Raw genomic sequence first — 18,124 nt, 5'->3', positions numbered from 1 at the left:
TACGAATATAATTCCATTGAAGATGTGAAATATCTAATTTTATCCACAGTGCCTGGCACATATTTGATATTGAAAACAATTTTTATAGTGAACCTAGGGTAAGCGAATAAATACCCTTGCTTTAAGCTAACTTCTTAAATGTGCATTCAATTTCATTATTTTTTTTCTCTTACAGGTGTGAGCCATGCAATGGGAGGGAGAGGAGGAATAAATAGAGGAAATATTAATTAAGTGTTCTGTAAGCTCTAATTGTGAATAAGATTGTCAAATCTGTTTTAGTGTAATGATTGTCAAGTTTAAAAACAATTTTGTATTTAAATTGGTATGCTCAGCTCAGCATTCTTTATTAATAAAATGTATTTCAGTGTCAAATTTATCACTTTTCTTCACTTTAATTAGTCAGCTCTTCCTTTGCCCATTATAATCTAAGGACAGTTGTACCAGACTTTGGATAAGGTCGGCCCAGCATGAGAAGTAACTGTTCTTGCTGTTCTGCTAGGCACATCGACGTTATAGTATTGATCTAAATAGAAGAGAAATGTTTTTTTTAATAAAAAGGAAACAAAACACTTGAACTTTAACAAGAATAATTTATGTTGACTATTATACTCAGTTTTATCATTTTAATACCAGAAATGATTTTATTAATTAGTGTGAACTTTCTGACAAAGCAGTAAACGGTTGCCTTGATGAATTTACCTTTCAACACCTTCCGGGAAAATTAGGCTCAATCCTCCTTTTCCAAAGGAAGCATTTAAGAAAAAAAGTTATTCTAAAAAATAATTTTACTTGAATTTTATCCTTTTTTTAAAATACATTTCTGAAGTCATTTATCTTGTACAATCATTTAACAGAAAAATTCAGCTTTCTGGGCTTCCCTCCCCCCCAAAGAAAAGTGTCCTGGGTGATATAATTTAATAAAATTTTCTCACAAAACCGTCTCATTCTATGTACTGTTTTATGATACAAATCAACATAACTTTATGACAAACAGGACATCCATTAAATGTCACAGAAGACAAAAGTAAAATACTGTTTTCAAGAGCAATTTTACTTAAGTAATTGGATGTTTTAGCTTTATGTATTGTGAAAGACAGGGCAGAATTAAATTACTATCCTATTCAGTTAATCAAACTCTAAACCGTCTCTGGTTCAGAGCACTTTAGAATAAATATTACAGTTTAACTTCTTGGCTTCAATTGCCACTTGGTATATTTGGTTTGATTATATTCATATTTCAGAAGTTATATCGCCTCTTTGGGAAGCTATTGAGATTTTATATAACTTACCCTTAGAAAAAGCGTAGTAATCGTAGCCATCAGGTTTTCTGATATTGGGCAGTGATATAGCTGAGGTAACCATACTTGGAAATCCCCTCCACAGTGTACTCACTTTAACTTCATCATGGAGGAAACCTGTGAGTGACATTTTCATTAAAGGCGTCAGACTAAAAAGCAATTTACTTACATTGGAAAGAGCAGCTTTTAGTGTTAGACAGTTATGAGGTTTGGTCCCAGTTTGGCTACTTGGTAGCTCTGTTACCTTGGGTGAATTATTTAACTTCAGAGTCTCAGTGTTTGCCCTGTCATGTGGAGATAGTACTACCTATCTTTTAAGACTGATTGGAGGGTTACTCATTTGTATATACTGCTCCTGGTAAGAGGTACTTGATAAATGGTATTTATTTAATTAACAAACTTGAACAAACTGCATCCATTCCCCACCAAAAAAGGAAAATAGTGATCTTTGGTCATTCACTGAGGTAAACTGATATATTTTTCAATAATCTTAAATTATTAGGGCTTAGTCATTTATATTTAATAAGCCTTACTATTTAAGAAACTGTATGATATCTGCTTTATGTGTAAGAATTTCTAACAATAAAAAAATTACCTTTATCTTGATAATTGTTTCTGATGGGTGAATACTGAATTCTGATGGTGTGTGTTTGAGAAGGTCCAATAGCCCGCTCAAAGCGACGTCTCCTAACCTGTGTCGTTTCTCCATACACAGAATAATTTATAGCAGGCCGCCTTCCAGTGCATGTTCTGGTTGGTTCCTGTTTATAAGTATACTGCTGGATCCTCCCACCTATTATTATTAGAAAATCATGTAAAAGTATCAATTAATTTTAATCCCCAAAAAAGATAAAAGAAGCTTTTCTAAGGTGAAGGAAAAGATCAATTTTTTCATAAAATATATTTAGACATAAGTAATGGGTATTAATTACTAAACCCTGAAATATTTGGATGAATACAGTCAATTAATAGCATATTTTGTTTGAAAATAATGACATTCTTTATTCAGTGACTTGAAAGACATGAATTGGGATTTGCATGTCAAGAGTTCTAAATACTTCTTACTGTCCTCAATGTTTGTGTTTTTTTTTTCATTGAAAATAGTTGGTTCCAGCTACTAAAGATATATTTAGTCAATAAGCCCAATAGTAGAGGAAAATACCGAATTTAAATACTCTGACAAATCAAGTCAAAAGTGTTTAATTTTGTCAGGTATGTAATACGTACCTCTCTTGAAAAAATACACAGATTCAGGCCTGTTTTTGTATTTAGCTATTGAGAGAGCTGCCACTATTTTTCCATTTAGTCCTCCAAAACCTTTTACAATTTGTTTGGGATATCCTGCATCTTTTTTATCATTGGTGAAACGCCAGTACTGAGAGTCCTGATAATTTAAAAAAGAAAATTATATTAACATACCTTAGAGGGGGGAAGGCTGAAAACTGGTTCCTAGATTTAACTATAGGGAGAAAGTTTTAACTTAGTTAACATATTAACTTATTGAAACATTAATCAATTATTTTCCTGACATTAACTTTTTATTAGATTTTGATAGAATAATTTATTAAAATATGGGGGCACTTCTAAAGTAGGGGTGAAGCTAATCTAGGCTATCTTAATAAACAATGCATTAGTTATTTGCTGATTTCTCTCCAAGAGGTATTTTTCTTACCTTAAAGAAGAAAGTTTTTCCTTCACAGTTACATCTAGTAAAAACAGTATCAATAGGGGAGGGAATACCCCAAACTTCAGTAATTCTTCGTGGGGGAGATGGTGGACTGAATGGACTTAGCATCCAAAAATAATGACCTAAAATTAAAAAGATGGATCAGGCTACAAATTGAATTCTAAAACCTACTTCAAAAAAATTTAAAAATCCTCTATCACAAAAACCGATGGAATGTAACAAGCATTTTATGACCACGTTGAGTTGTATAGTACCAGTTCAGAAAGTAGTTTTAGATTATTTCTGAGAACAGGTATTTCTCAAGTCTAAAATATAGCATAGCGTTTGAAATCTCAGTTTTCCAGTTTCACTGAATAGTGAAATTCTATGTCTCAATTTCATTATCTTTTAGAATTAGGAAATTTACCAAATGAGTACTAACATCTCTAACTTTGGTGTGAGTCTGTAATTTATTTACATTTTAAGAAGATTGGACTAGAAAATTACAGTTAGAAAATACAAAATTGCTATTCTGTTACTCTCAGAGTGTAACGCTTTTGAACACATCACTATCAAGATGTTATTTTCAGAGTAGGGAATATAACTCCTGTCATTTTGTTTGATAGGAAAGAAACATTTGAGCTACCATTTGGCTCCTAACAGAAGAAAGACTCTTGGAAAATATCCTTAGAATATCAAGGTTTTTCTGTTACTTTAACGTGTCTAATTTTGTTAAAACAATATTTTGACTGTTAATCTCAGGTTTTCATAATTCTGTGTGTAAATTCATAAATCATATTACTCTCCAAAAAGGTCAACCAAAGCAATCACTTTCCTATGGCTTTTTTCTCTCATGAATGCCAAAAATAAAATGATGGGAAGAAAAATATGTACATAGCTCACCTCGAAATGCAACTAATGTCCCATTGTACAAAGTAGTCAGTCCATCCACTGGTTTACCATTGCATAAATTAGTCTCATCTAAAACAATAAATATCAGGCCAATGTATAACACAGAATGGAAAAAGTATTAACATTCTTTTTAAATCCTCCCCCAGGGTTCTGTGTTTGCCCTTTCCTAAGCTGTTGACGGCATAGTTTGAGGAAAATTCATACCGGAGGTGAAAGAAAAAAATATTTCATAATTCTACTTTACTTAAGCGTGACTGTTCAGAAAATAATATGTAAAAAAAAAAAACTTATTATGAACTGGAATGGGCCAGATTACCTTCACATAAATTAGACATTTCTTGGATGGTTGAACATAATGTGAAATTCTCAGAATCCTAAGGTCTGATTCCCCTTAGGAATTGATTTGGAAAAGAAAATAATATTGTACAATTTTGTTTGCATTGTACCAATGTTCTTTGTTTGTTTTTTGACAGTCTATATACCATCTCTTTTTAAGATGTACTGAATTCTTAATGCTAAGTTATTAGTGGTTATTACTTAATTTTCCAAGAGCTAAATAAGCTTACTGTGATTACTCCTCTGTGTACTTACAAAGACGCTCTAAAGCTTCGCAAGTTAAATTCTGCATTCTAGATAATACATCTCTCAATAGAATTATACTAAATCTAAGCATTGCAGTTCAGATAGAATTAATATTACCAGTTTTTTAAATGAAAGTAACTGACTCTTATTACCTGAAAACATGGAGTTTGTCTTAATGCCTTGATTGGGTCCTATCACTATGGAATCCATTCCTGAAATTCCTATAGGAATTAATACCGGGGGCTTAAGAATCAGGTGAAGTTTCTCCCCTTCAGCCGCATCTGCATCTACTATTTCTGAGTTTGGCCTTTGGTTAGGGCTGGTGGTGGTTTGGAGCATGGCTTCATCTAAAGAAGGGTTCAATTCAGACATTGTTGATGTAGTCATCTTTGAAGGAATTGTAGTCTTTGGTGTTTTCACCTTAGGTGTTGTGGTTGGCTTTTTGGTAGAAGTGGGCTTTTTGGTAGAATTGGGCTTTTTGGTAGAAGTGGGCTTTTGGGGTGCTTTGGTTGGCTTTTGTGGTTTAGGAGTTGTCACTTGAGAACTAGTAGCTGTATCTTTTGGTTTAGCTGTTACTTCAGGTTTGTTCATAGTCGCTTCAGTCTTAGTGATTGGCTTTTTTGTTGTAGTTCCTTTGGGTGTAACATTTGTTTCTTTAGGAGTTTTTTTGAATGACATATCTTCAGTTGTGGTAGTTGTCACTTGCATGGCTGTACTTGTTATTTTAGATTCAGTGGTCTTTTCTGATGTAGTTACTGTTTCTTTTGTTGTAATTTTAGGTGCAATAGTTGTAATTTCAGATATAGTATGTATGCCTTTTTCTGTTGTCTTATCTTTACCTAATGTAGTCATCTCAGATTTAGTGGAGTCAGGAGCTTTAGTTGTAGGTAAAGCAGCCTCCTTGGGGTCTTTTTCAAGAGCCTTTGGAATGGGTTCTGCAGGAAACTCAGGGGTCGGTCCAACAAGGGTCTTAGGAGTAATGAAAGGCTCCACAGTGGTAGTTGGAATAGAGGCCTCAGGAGTAGTGGGAGCAGGGTCCTTGGGGTTGGTAGGAGCAAGCAGCTTGGGGGTGGTGGGAGCGGGCTCCTTGGGGGTAGTGGGAATAGACACCCTGGGGGTGGTGGAAGCAGGTTCCTTGGGGTTGGTGGGAGCAGGCACTCTAGGGGTGGTAGGAGCAGGCTCCTTGGGGTTGGTGGGAGCTGGCACCCTAGGGGTGGTGGGAGCGGACTCCTTGGGGTTGGTGGGAGCTGGCACCCTGGGGGTGGTGGAAGCAGGTTCCTTGGGGTTGGTGGGAGCAGGCACCCTAGGGGTGGTAGGAGCAGGCTCCTTGGGGTTGGTGGGAGCTGGCACCCTAGGGGTGGTGGGAGCAGGCTCCTTGGGGTTGGTGGGAGCTGGCACCCTGGGGGTGGTGGGAGCGGTCTTCTCAGGGTTGGTGGGAGCTCGCACCCTGGGGGTGGTAGAAACAGGTTCCTTAGGGTTGGTGGGAGCGGGCACCCTGGGGGTGGTGGGAGTGGTCTCCTTGGGGGTGGTAGAAGCAGGTTCCTTAGGGGTGGTGGGAATGGGCTCCTTGGGGATGGTGGATGCAGGTTCCTTGGGGGTGGTGGGAGCTGGCACCTTGGGGGTGGTGGAAATGGGCTCCTTGAGGATGGTGGAAACAGGTTCTTTGGGGGGGATGGGAATGGGCTCCTTGGGGATGGTGGATGCAGGTTCCTTGGGGGTGGTGGGAGCTGGCACCTTGGGGGTGGTGGAAATGGGCTCCTTGAGGATGGTGGAAACAGGTTCTTTGGGGGGGATGGGAATGGGCTTCTTGGGGATGGTGGGAGCAGGTTCCTTGGGGGTGGGGGTGGGGGTGGGAATGGGCTTTTTTGGGCTGGTGGGAGCAGGCTCCTTTGGGATGGTGGGAGTGGACACCCTGGGGGTGGTGGGAGCAGGCTCCTTGGGGGGGGTGGGAGCGGGCACCCTGGGCGTGGTGGGAATCAACTGTTTAGAGGTCACAAGAAATAGGGCTTTGGTTGTAGTTTCAGTCTTGGGTGTAGATTTAGCAGGCAGTTCAGATGTGGATGCAAAATCTTTAGCAGATGTTTTTTCTGCACTTCGTGTTTCTTTAGCTGAAGTGGTCTTCTCTTTTGTACTAGTTGAAGTCTCTTTATTTGTCGTATTGATGTCTTTAGTTTCTGCTGTTGAAGATGTCTCTTTGGATGTGACCTTAGCAGTACTTGCACCAAGATTAGGTGGAAGACTGGGTTTAGGATTTGTTGGTTTCACTGTTGTAATCTTGGGAGATGTGGTCACTTTTTTGCTTTGGGTGGTAGGAATGTTAGGAGTTGGAGTGAGCTTGAAATCACCATTGTCCAATCCACTTCCAGCTTCATCTATAACTGGTGCTTCTGGGGTAGGCGTCTTTTTAGGCGTTCTTTTCTTCTTATCTTTTACTAGAGAAAAATATATACATCTTATTATTTTTTCTTTAACAGTGACAAAAATCCCATCATCATCATTGCCTAGTTATGTTTCCATAGGCAAATTGCTAACTTCTAGTACATCCAATAATTTATTTTAAAATGGTAAATACTCAACCTATATTACTTGGCTGTTTAGGAGATAATTGAGGTAAGGGATAAAAAAGCACAAATGAAATCCTACACAATACATGGAGTCTGTGACAACTTTGAAAAGGCCAAGGTGATGAATACAACTAATTCATCTTTTTAATAATGTCCTTTGCCTCCTACTTTCCCCACGCCTCTTAATCTCATGACTCAAGCTCCCTCCTTCCTCCAAGAAACCTAGTTACCACATTTCATAGTTAAATTGCGCTAATTAACTCAGAGGCTTTTACAACTACCCTCCAGGAGTCTGCTGGGGCCTATTGCTGTACACATGGCTATTATCTTCACTCTTCCCTCTGCCTACCCAAACATGTGAGTCCCAGGGGAAGCAGGGAGGAGATTAGATACTACAGCAGCAAAAGTCCCTATTTAACTGGATTTCCCATAGACGCTACCACAGTTGAACTACAAATCCCAAGGTGCATGTCATCAAGGTGAATTGATTTCTATTGTATGCAAGGCTGTCTGAATATGTGGATATTTAGCTAGAAAGAATACTTTAGAGGAAATAACAACCATCCAGGATCCTATTACCTGGGGGGAAAAAAGCATATATTTTAGTATTTCAGGAAATAAAGAGCAGAATGAAGGATATCTTTTCTCAGGAGGTAATACATTCTCTACTAGAGAAAAAATTAGATTTCACAGGCAATTTATTGTGGAAAATAAAATAAGGATTTGTAAAATAAGCCTTTCTCATAGAGGCTTATGAAAAATGAATTAATATTTGTAAAAGAGAAAGCAGTACATAAGTATTTGCTCAATGAAATTAAAAAAGAAAGCTGGGGAAGGATATATGAAAACACAAGGAAGATAAAGGAAGAGGAAGAAGAAAATAATCAGATAACCAGAAATTCTAGAACAACATCAGTAATCATTTCTGGTGCCATCCCTTGGTTCCACAGTTGCTACTATAGGATCTTCTTATCCTTTACTTTTGAGTGGTTCCTTAACTGCTTGGCATTAATTTCTTGTAGGAAGTATTCATTTGATATTTTCTGAAATAACCCTTATAAAGTTATGTATTCCCAAAATATTGAAATATTCTCAGATCATCCTACCAACACATATCACTTTTAAATAATTATTGTTAACATGGCATTGATAGAGTCATTGAGCTTTATCAATGCTCAAACCTTTGGGTTTCTTCTGTAATTCTCTATTAGCAGCTGAATTTTTGGAAGACTTGACTTTCCGAATACTTGAAGAGGAAGAAGAAGAGGAGGAGGAGGACTCTTGATTTTCAGAAACTGAATGTTCTACAAATCAAATAAAAATGTTGATCACACGAACTGTGATTTGAAACAAAAAAGAACCGCCAGTTGAAATACAAGAAATGTTCTTTACTGATCTATAAATGTCTGTGTTCTGCTTTAAAAAAATATATATATATGAACTGCCCTTTTAATTTAATTGTTAATTAAAAGCAAGGCAAATGTTTCCCATATTAGCAATAGCTCCTTCCAACATAAAGCAAGTTAAAATGAGCATAGCTCAAATATCCCTAAAGAGTAGGAGAAAGATCAAAGGTGATGGTGGAATTATACAGAGAAGGTCGGGTTTGACAAATGAGTGTGAGGGCTGAATCATTATATGGATATTTGTTTTAGTCTCCAGTACCTTAGAGTGGCTAGGAGTAAAAACTTAAAATAGCAGAATTGTAAACCATACCAAACTCTGAAATCTCTTCTACAACTAATTGTTGCAGTGTGTTTTGAAATTTATTGCTTTTTAGTGTATATGTTATCACACACACACAAAAATTTCTTCTAGCCTCCAGAGTTTTAGAGCAGCTAGAAGGAAAAATCAGAAATGGTGGAATGGTAGGTAACCCATAACAAACTCTGAAATCTGTTCCTTATCTACTTACTGAAGTGTTCTTTGAAAATCACTGCTTTTTTTTCTTTTCTTTATATATATCATATTTAATAATAAAAAAATGTTTTTAAAAAAAAGCAAGGCAAATGAGTTTATAGCAGATTTTAGCAGTGCAACTTTCTCAACTTTCCCATAATGGCCAACATTTCTCACAGAATCTAATTATTCTGTCAAGAAAATCAAGGCTTTTTTCTTTTAACAGTAAGATTTCTCCATTTTGATCATTTAAACGTAGTCCCATACTGAGTTCAGTAAAGGAAAGACATTAAATACCTGAGGGTTTATACTTTGCATTAAACTTTGACTTAAAGCAAACAAACTTTTCTCTTGAGAAAAAACAAAAGGGTAGTGGACCTTCCATGACTTACAGATGACCCTGTTCTTTAAGAACAGACAGTCTTTTGTAAGTAGTCCACTTACAGGTTATTTCATTAAAAAAAAAAAAAATCCTTTTGTTACATCTGTTATCTTCCTACCTTCTGTTATCTCTTCTGATTCTATAACTTTCTTAGTCTTCTTCTTGCTTGGTGATTTAGATGAACGTTTGGTTGTTGATTTGATGGTTTGTGAAGCTCTTGGAGATGGAGGTGCAGTCTTTGAAGATGGCGGTGATGTGGGATTGTGCACTGAGGCCAAGCAAGACAGGTCTGTTAACATCCTGTTCGTATTGATCAGCAAGGCTAATTATGAAAGGCACAGGTGTATCTGGCTTCAAGAGTAGATGCTGTTGAAAACTAGTGCAGGCAGGCTCTAGTCCAACACTAATAATTCTAAGCCGATTAATTTGGAGAATGCCTTCATAAAGTATACATTCTCAAATTCATATAAGTTATTATAGGGAGCAATGGCTTTTCAGTCAGAAAACCTGAATTCTAGTCCTAGCCCTATTGGGCAGCTTTGCCATTGTGAGCCTAGGTGAATAGCCAAACAGCTCTTGAACTTCATTTTCTGCCTGCAAAACGAAGTCTTTATTTTAGATGTGGCACATTTGTCTGCCTAAAAAGTACTTGACTTTATTAAATTCCAACCCATAAACCCCACTTCTGTGATGACAAAAATAATGCTGCAGGTGGATGACAGGATATCATGCTTTTCAGAAGAGAATAATTACATTTTTCCTCTTGTTATATAAATGTAAATCAAATAATGATAATTTACCTTTTATTTTTAACAAAAAATATTTTTCTAAATTCTACCTGAATATTTACTCTTGTAAAAATTTCACATCTTCAAATTGTGCTTTTCCTCAAAATTTGTTGCCCTTCTCAAAGATAAACAACTGTTAATGGTTTCATTTGTATCCTTTTAAATCTTTTATTGTCCACCCTTTCTCCCTTTTCAGGTATAGAAGAGAAGACATGGAACATTTTTTTGATAATTAGGAACAGATGAAAAGGACTTCTAAAAGATAAAGAAAGCAGAGACCACTGGGGACCCTCTGGGTAGGGCAGAGTTATAATAAATCCAGTCGCATGCTCCCCCAACATCTCAGAACCCTACTGCTGTAGCCTCCATGAAGGGTTCACAAGCGCTCCCCCCTTTTCCTCTCACCCAACAAAAATGCCAACTACCTCAATTTGGTAAACGGTTCTGCCACGTCATTGTCCCATTCTGAGGCCCTTCGACTACTATACTTCCTTCAGTTCTTGAAATGCTGTGATTTTGAGAGAACATAGATACCTACAAGCAGCATTCCTAGCAATCCTGAAATAACTAAGTGGCGAGTCTCAAGACAGTTTGGTTGTACTTTTCCAAAATGAAGTACTGAAGCTCTGGGCTTAGTGGGGACCCTGATGATCTCCATAAATTCAATAAGTGAAGTTGCCTGGCATTGCCTTCAACTATTTTTAACTTGAGTTCTAGTCAACACTTGGTAGGATAGAGTACTGTCTTTATTAAAATGTTCTCACACTGCTTCATCACCCTCTAACCATCCTCCCTCCCCGTCTACCTCTTGATAAAAATAAATTCTTAACTTTTGTATTACAGCCAAATCAATTGCAAACATAATGAGTAAACATGTATCACTCATCTTGGGTGCTTCTGAAAGCTGCAGGACCTCTGAGCTCTGAGGTTTTGATTACGAAGGTGTTATCTCCATTATTTTTGGAATGCTTTCCAATGAAAACATGGAAGAGTTAAGAAATATCCTTCAACCATGTCTATTGACAGTTTTCCAACCTAACTTTTTCAGCTCTTCTGAAGGAGGTACAATCTTTATTAATTAAAATAAGCAATACTTATTTTCACTTTTACCTCTAGAAATGTTTTTGTAACAAAATAGGATTTGAGAACAAGCATTTAGTAAAAGAGAGTAACCAGTTATTCAAGTACTATTTTAAAATCTTTTTTTGTAAAGTCTGGGGGGGGGGGGGGTGTTGTAATACTTTCAGAATACTCATTCAGAACCTCTAAACAGGAGAGGATTTTAAAATGGAACTATACCTTTTTTTTTTTTTTTAATTTATCACACAGGCTTTTTTTAGAGACTACTGAGGGGACCACAGAGATGGGAAGGAGAATGCAACCAACTTTTAGCAACTTCTTAGGTTTCCCTATAATTCAGCAGCTTAAGTTAATTCATAAATTTACCTGTTCAGAGAAACTAAAGGCATTGGTCCCATCCTTAAATATTCACTCAAATATTGAGGCCAAAAGCACAGACAGCTCAAAGGACAACTGACATTGTGGAGCCAGCATTATTAGACTGAGACAAGAAATCACCAAGTAAGTTAATTAAAGTGAATTTAAAATTGAAGCAAATCTGAAGGAAAAAGCATGCATACTGGGTCTCTTTCCTCTCTGTTACTCAATCAGGGAGCTCTTGTGGTCCTGGAGCCTGGCTGAGCCTGGAACTGCTGTTGAAGAGGCTTTCCTTCTTTAGCTCATCTTTGTGAAGCAAAATTATTACAAAAGAGCTTAAATGTTAGTATAACCACCAGGGCCTTACATGGGTCACGTATCCGACATTATCAGTGAGGCTAAGGTGGGCACACAGATCTGGGCATACCGAGAGGCTCTGGTTGGTACCTTGAAGCTTACCTTCTTCACAGAAGTCCACGTAATCAGGACAGCACTTGCCATATGTCTTACAATCTGCATCGCAGTCACACTCCCTTCCTCTCACAAAGGACTCGAAACAGCGGCCTTTACAGGAAAGTTCTAGCCATAGCAAAACAGAATATTATAGATGATTGATTATGCAGCAGCTCCATGTGTTGGCAGCCATTTCCTACCTCGTGCTTCATTTGTGTCCCAAAAGTGCAATTTCTAAGTCTTATTTGGAATTTGGAATACATTAAATAAAAAAATTAAAAAAAAAAAAGGATGGTGCCCCAAGCAGAGACAGCCCAAGTTTAGGAAGAAATATGGCAACTTAGGAAAACCTTTCTTGCCATTCAAGTTTCCAGAAGGCAGTGTCTACATGGATGAGCAGTGGAAGATTGAGACACACCTAAACTGAGAAACACCCTTTGTATGAGATTCCTTCAGCCTCTCCTCCTCACACCGCTGCTTTGTAGACTTATAGTAATCAAATGTACGGATCCTACAATAATATATTCCCAAGAGCTGACTTAATATAAATGGGTGACTGCTTAGGCTTGAGAATGCCCTATAATACAGAGATCTCTATAATGACAGACTGGGATAGGTGTAAAGTTGAAAGAGCTCAGCCTAATCCCATGGCATGGACCATGCAGCAGAAGTTTGCTCATTTCAAAAATAGCTTTGTTTAGAGGTACCTACAAAGGCCTCTTCGAAATAGTTACCTCGTACAACTCAAAAATTGTGCAATAATATATTTATCAACTTCACAGGCAAATCCTAAACAAAAACAACTTTTAAACAATTTTAATTATAATGTTCGTTAATTAAATATAATTTTTTTGTGTGTTAGCAACAAAATTACCCAAAATATGTTCAAGGAAATATTCATAATTTAAAATTCAGACCCTTCAGGTTTTAACTGAAGCTCATCACCGCAATTATAAATACTAATGTTTCATTTTATAAGTCTTTTACCAGTGATTTGAAAATGTGAATATTTAAAAAGCTAAATAGTAGACAATCAAGATTATCCTACAACTGTGGATTCTGTTGATAAAATAATCGAAGAGCCCCATCACTAAGCAGTTATCTCTCTGATTGTTGGTAAATAATTTATTCATTGCTATTTGCTTAATGACTCCCGAGTCACAGTATTAAGACTCTATTTAAAATAGGACATTTTGCTTGTAGCTAATCAGTAGCCTTGTACAAGTGACACATTTTCAGATCCCGCTTCCCCTCCCCCAGTAATCATAAACTTTGACAGCATCCTTAGGTACAGCATACTGCAACATTTATGCAAGTGGAAGGAAAGACACATAAGCACAAGAAATGAAACAGTGAGAGAACAGCACTGCAAGGGGTACAAAAGGAATCTTGCTGAACAGCATGGCTCAACAGAGGAGAAGCCAGCTCTCAGGACTTACCCTCAGTGCAGACTTTCTTGAAATCGGGGCAGCACTCCATGTAGTGTTGACAGTTATAATCACAGTTGCAGGCGGCATCTCTAGAATACCCTTCCCCACATCTCCCTGCACAGCTTGATAAATCTAAAATTATACAATAACTAGTATAAACATGGCCAAACCACTTAAGAGAAAGGGAGATGTCTAACAAGGAGATCAAAGCCACTCGGCAATGGGGAGTTTTATCAACTGGAAAGGGTCAGGAATGATGGTTCACAACAGGCCTGGCTGATTTCTGGCTGATGTCTTATGTGACCTTGAAAATGCCACTTCATTCCTTATGAGGCTGAGAAGATGAACACACTCCTGAAAACTGGGCAAAGTAATGGCTGAGCGTAAGGAGGGTGACATTCCCATGGGGAAGGAGGAGCAGCAACTACAGTTGTTACTGACGCTGCTACTGGGATGATGACTAGCTGCTCTTTCTTAAGCAGAGTTCTGGTTACCCTAATGGTTACAAAAGGGCTTCCAGGGAACTGCTGGTAGCCCTGTTTTAGAGATACCAAAGCTGAAACAGTTATTCCAAGTAACTTACTATTAAACATCTCCAATTTCATATGGTTTAGCTAAATTAATACCAATTAATTATTTTCACTGACCCCTTTCACTCTCAAAGTATCCTGATATAGGTCAAAAAGTATGTGATCATCATAAGGAAACAGCCCATTCAAAATTTGAGCTCACATAATATCTGTTTCCGAAGTTCCTGCTTTTCCCATCATATCACCTTGACTCTCAACCCTGACAGTGACTTAAAGCAGGCTGGTTATGAGAGCATGAACTTTACTAGGCGTATTACTGTTGGGGATAGCTGGGCTAGACTTCAGGGAAGTCAGATGCCTACAGCCACTACTAAAGGAAGTACAGGTTAGATAACCTTTGAAATAGCAACTGGGCGTGAATGTAAAGATGATGAACAGAGTTTTACTAAGCAACAAAACCAAGGAGAAAAGCAATTATCTTCAAACATCTCAGAAATAATTTGGAAAACACCACCTTAAAAACCTTCCTGAGAGAGAGCCACAAAAATGTAACAACTGAATCCATCTCCAGAAATTGGCAGGTACAATATCCTAAATCCATAGAGGGATGTTGAAACACTAAAAAAAACCTCAAAACATTGAGTCCAGAAAAGTTAATGTCTTAATATGCAAATAAAACAGTAAAGATTAGGACAACTTTCAGAACTTTTAGCATAAACATGTGCACAATACATACAAATGCATATATAGTGTATGTATATAAATACATATATATATATTTATAAAGAGAAAAGAAGAGATTGAGGAAAAGGCAATGAAGCAGACAAGACAACATCAAAATATTATTCTTTTACATTTGGCTGATTTCCAAAATAGGAAATTGATTATAGGAAAAAAACTTATATTCATAAATTAAAATTTATATTCATAAATTTATTACTATTAATTTTAATTACAAATTTTAATTTAATTTCCTTAAAAAAATGAAAACTGTTTTAGTAGGCAACCAATTGTACTACAGAGGAAAAGGAAAATTAGGAAAGATACCCAGTGTTTTGAGTCTTATAATACTATTTTGACAGAGCAGAAGGGCATAGAGATCCCAGAGTAGTTGTAATTCCGTGTTAAATATTCATGTTTGCTTTCATGCGTTCACCCGTCTTTCTTATCTAAGCAATGCAAAAACTATGACAATACAGGGAGTTACCTCCATGCTCAAGTTTCATGAGAGTTTTAGTTAATTAACTGGAAACATGTATTTTACAAATGTAATTTCACCATAACAATTATAAGCCTTGATGATTTTGCTTATCAAAGGGAAAAAAAAAAAAAGAAAATCCAAAGCTTGGCCTTATTATCACTAACCAACTCAGATCATATGCTGCTAAATTTTGGTAATGTGATTACATTCAATGTAACTTAGCATGTCTCTAAAATGTGATAAAGAAGGACCATTCAGCCCAGATGGGCTCTTTTTTTTTTTGGAGAAGTGTTAATTCCAATAGAATACTAAAAAATAACATTCACACCTGTGTAAGTCTATACTTGGATGAAGAGTCCTTGCAAAAAAGAGACAACACCTTCAAGACTAATAAAATGCTATTTGAAACATATTAACGGTTTATTATGACGTGATAGCCATGTCTCCATGTTGCCAAACTAAGTTATGCAATTAATAGTGTATTTGATTTAAAGCTAGTTAACTTTCTTTGTCAGTGTGTTGGCAATACTTACTTGCTCTTTAAATATTGTTCTTTTCAGTTATTTTTAATGTATTGTATAGTTTCAGCATAGTTTTATCTTGTAAGTGTCTGTATTTTTTAAACTTTTGGGAGAATCATAGGAAATGATTTTCCAAATTCTTCATACATAAAGCTCAGACTCCTTGAAAGATATCATAATACATGAAAAGAGTAAGAATTCCAAAATGCTTATAAATGTGTTTTATGTCATTTTAAGGCTGTACAGTGTATTAACTCAAACAAAAATATATATTGTTAGAAATCTATTTTATGTTTAAGAAATCAAAACTGAATAAGTAATAGTTAGTGAAAATATTTTTGATGGGTAAGGTACCTTGAGAAGAAATTTGCTGAATCAAGAAAAGAGAAAGCAGCAGCAAGTAAATGGGAAGTATTTTCCACTCCATGATTGTTTTCAGATGCTGTGCCCTTGCTGAAAATAAAATGAAAGAATTAGAAAACTGCCTTTTAATCTCAGCACTAATTCATACCTGTTACATAGTACATTTCAGTGACTCTTACAAAGCAATTAGTAATAAAACTAAACCTTTCTTGAAACAAAACTTTGAAAAGTAATCAGCTTTAACTTAGCAGTAAATATTTCATTAGAATTAACCTTATGCAGAACATTTCAGTATCTTAGTCTTGTCATTGACGCTTTTAATATTTTAGAAATTCCCTAAATACAAAAAAGACATCTCACAAACTTGATTTAAATTACAGCATATACTTACAGTGCAAGGTTTAAATCCTCTCTTAGGAAAACAAAACAAAACAAAACAAAACAGCCGGCTTCAGTAATATTCAATTTAACAAACACAGAGGCATTATTGTTCCAATTTTCCCTTACAAATTGATATAAATGTATAAGCTTCCTACAGGTGTATTGCATGTGATCTTTTTCAAATTTTCCAACTACTATCCTTGTAAACCTTTTCCTAACACCTTTAATAAACTGTATCTCTAATGAACTAAATAAAAGCAAAGCACATTTAATTTCATGGAGCAAGTTAATTCTGACACTTACCCATCAAGGGAGAGATGAATTTCTCCAATGTCCTGGAAGTCTTATATATCGGTGTAAATGTATTGGGATGAACCAATTAGTCCAAAGGTTAGACAAAATCAACAGTGACAGCCTATGAAATAAAACTTTCCTCAATTATTGGAAGAGGTCCCAGATGACTAGACTTAGGCAACATCTGGAAAACACTTCCATTAAGAAAAATGACTACTACAAAATAAATTTAGATTTATTGGCCAAAACACACTTATAATTTCTAAGTGAAATGAACAAGTTGTTCTCAGATGGTAAAAATCACCCTGGCAAGCTTTACCTAGGATATCAAAGAGGAAACTTTAAAATAGTCAAATTCTTGTGTAATTTCTACTGCCCCCTCCTCACCACTCCCACCCCCAACTCTCCCAGTTAAATCTAGCAAAGAGTGGTTTTGAAACTGATTTGTCTGATGTTAGTTTGAAAGTATAAATTTTCTAAACTTATACCAGGAATTTGAAACGTACATTTTTTTTGAATATTTTCATTTTCACTGAGCATAGGTAACATGCTCTCAATTATCTACTATGTATATTATCCACACGGATTTTTCAGCCTCCCTCTCATGGAAAAACCTGCCTAAAAATTGTACTGATATCTCCCTCATCCCCTTTACTTTTTCTGGAAAAATCTTCTTAATTCCTAGTTTAGCTTCCTTGCCACAGGAAAAAAAACGTGAAGCATCAACCTTACAGAGCTAAGTCAGCTCAGCTCAATCCTTTACTGAAGTTTGATATGGAATATTGCTGTTCAAAGCCTACTCACCGGTTAAGATCTAGCTCCTCTCTGAAACCTTCCCACATCAAGCCAAACGACAGCCGGAATCATAGTCAACAAATTTACTACATTGAAATTACCTGTTCACTGTCTCCCCTAACCCAACCCCCAAAGACCATGATTTCCTCAAGGGCAACCAACACCTGCCTGTTGATTTTATTGGTAACATCTAGACATTCACAACATTTGCATTTAACACATACTCATTGAACCAAACTGTTGTACATGGATTCTGCTGGGTACTATGAATTTGGTAGATATTGCATTTAATGATCTTAAAATGCCTTTAATTAAATATAATCATCCATAATTAACAATTAAGGAAATGGACCACCCAAGAACCCATATAAGGAGTAGGACAAGCCTGAGACAAGATTTGAAACACATGTTTTCATCATGTCTCTATGATATTCAGCTGTCTTTAGATAAAGCCATCACTTTAATCTGAATTGTACTGTATTTTACTCTTTCATGTTACCTATAAAGGTATGTGAGATTGTGACTTTTTTACGGACAGAAACTAAAAGGATCTCTTCGGCTCCAACTATGCTTATTTGGGGGCTAAATATATAATATATAGAAGACAATTTTGATTCTCTTTGCTCAG

The 18,124-nt window shown here is 36.4% G+C and overlaps 2 protein-coding genes across 6 annotated transcripts in view; one reads left to right on the top strand and one right to left on the bottom strand.

Annotated features, from left to right (window-relative positions):
- Window positions 1-372, top strand: part of TPR (translocated promoter region, nuclear basket protein) — a 68,771-nt gene extending 68,399 nt beyond the window's left edge. For both annotated transcript variants that reach the window (XM_077157245.1, XM_077157244.1), the window contains one exon: window positions 176-372. In XM_077157245.1, the coding sequence (XP_077013360.1) occupies window positions 176-231 (56 nt within the window). In that variant the 3' untranslated portion in view covers window positions 232-372. The remainder of the gene's footprint in view (window positions 1-175) is intronic.
- On the bottom strand, window positions 47-16,825 carry PRG4 (proteoglycan 4). Of its 4 annotated transcripts, XM_077157246.1 has the most exons (13): window positions 16,711-16,825; window positions 16,018-16,116; window positions 13,421-13,543; window positions 11,988-12,107; window positions 9,422-9,571; window positions 8,204-8,326; window positions 4,611-6,890; window positions 3,868-3,945; window positions 2,971-3,107; window positions 2,526-2,682; window positions 1,894-2,091; window positions 1,290-1,415; window positions 47-523 (listed from the first exon to the last, which is right to left on the bottom strand). In XM_077157246.1, the coding sequence occupies exons 1-13, from the start codon at window positions 16,712-16,714 to the stop codon at window positions 426-428; spliced, it is 3,693 nt and encodes a 1,230-aa protein (XP_077013361.1). In that variant the 5' UTR covers window positions 16,715-16,825; the 3' UTR covers window positions 47-425. The 4 variants fall into 4 exon arrangements, with proteins under 4 accessions (XP_077013361.1, XP_077013362.1, XP_077013363.1 ...); XM_077157247.1 differs by lacking the exon at window positions 8,204-8,326; XM_077157248.1 differs by lacking the exon at window positions 13,421-13,543.
- Window positions 16,826-18,124: the final 1,299 nt, after the last annotated feature.

This window comes from Tamandua tetradactyla, chromosome 4 (genome assembly GCF_023851605.1).
Source record: "Tamandua tetradactyla isolate mTamTet1 chromosome 4, mTamTet1.pri, whole genome shotgun sequence".
Classification (NCBI taxonomy): domain Eukaryota; kingdom Metazoa; phylum Chordata; class Mammalia; order Pilosa; family Myrmecophagidae; genus Tamandua; species Tamandua tetradactyla.
The sequence above is the reverse complement of the archived record's forward strand: the minus strand, read 5'-3'. Positions and strand labels throughout refer to the sequence as shown.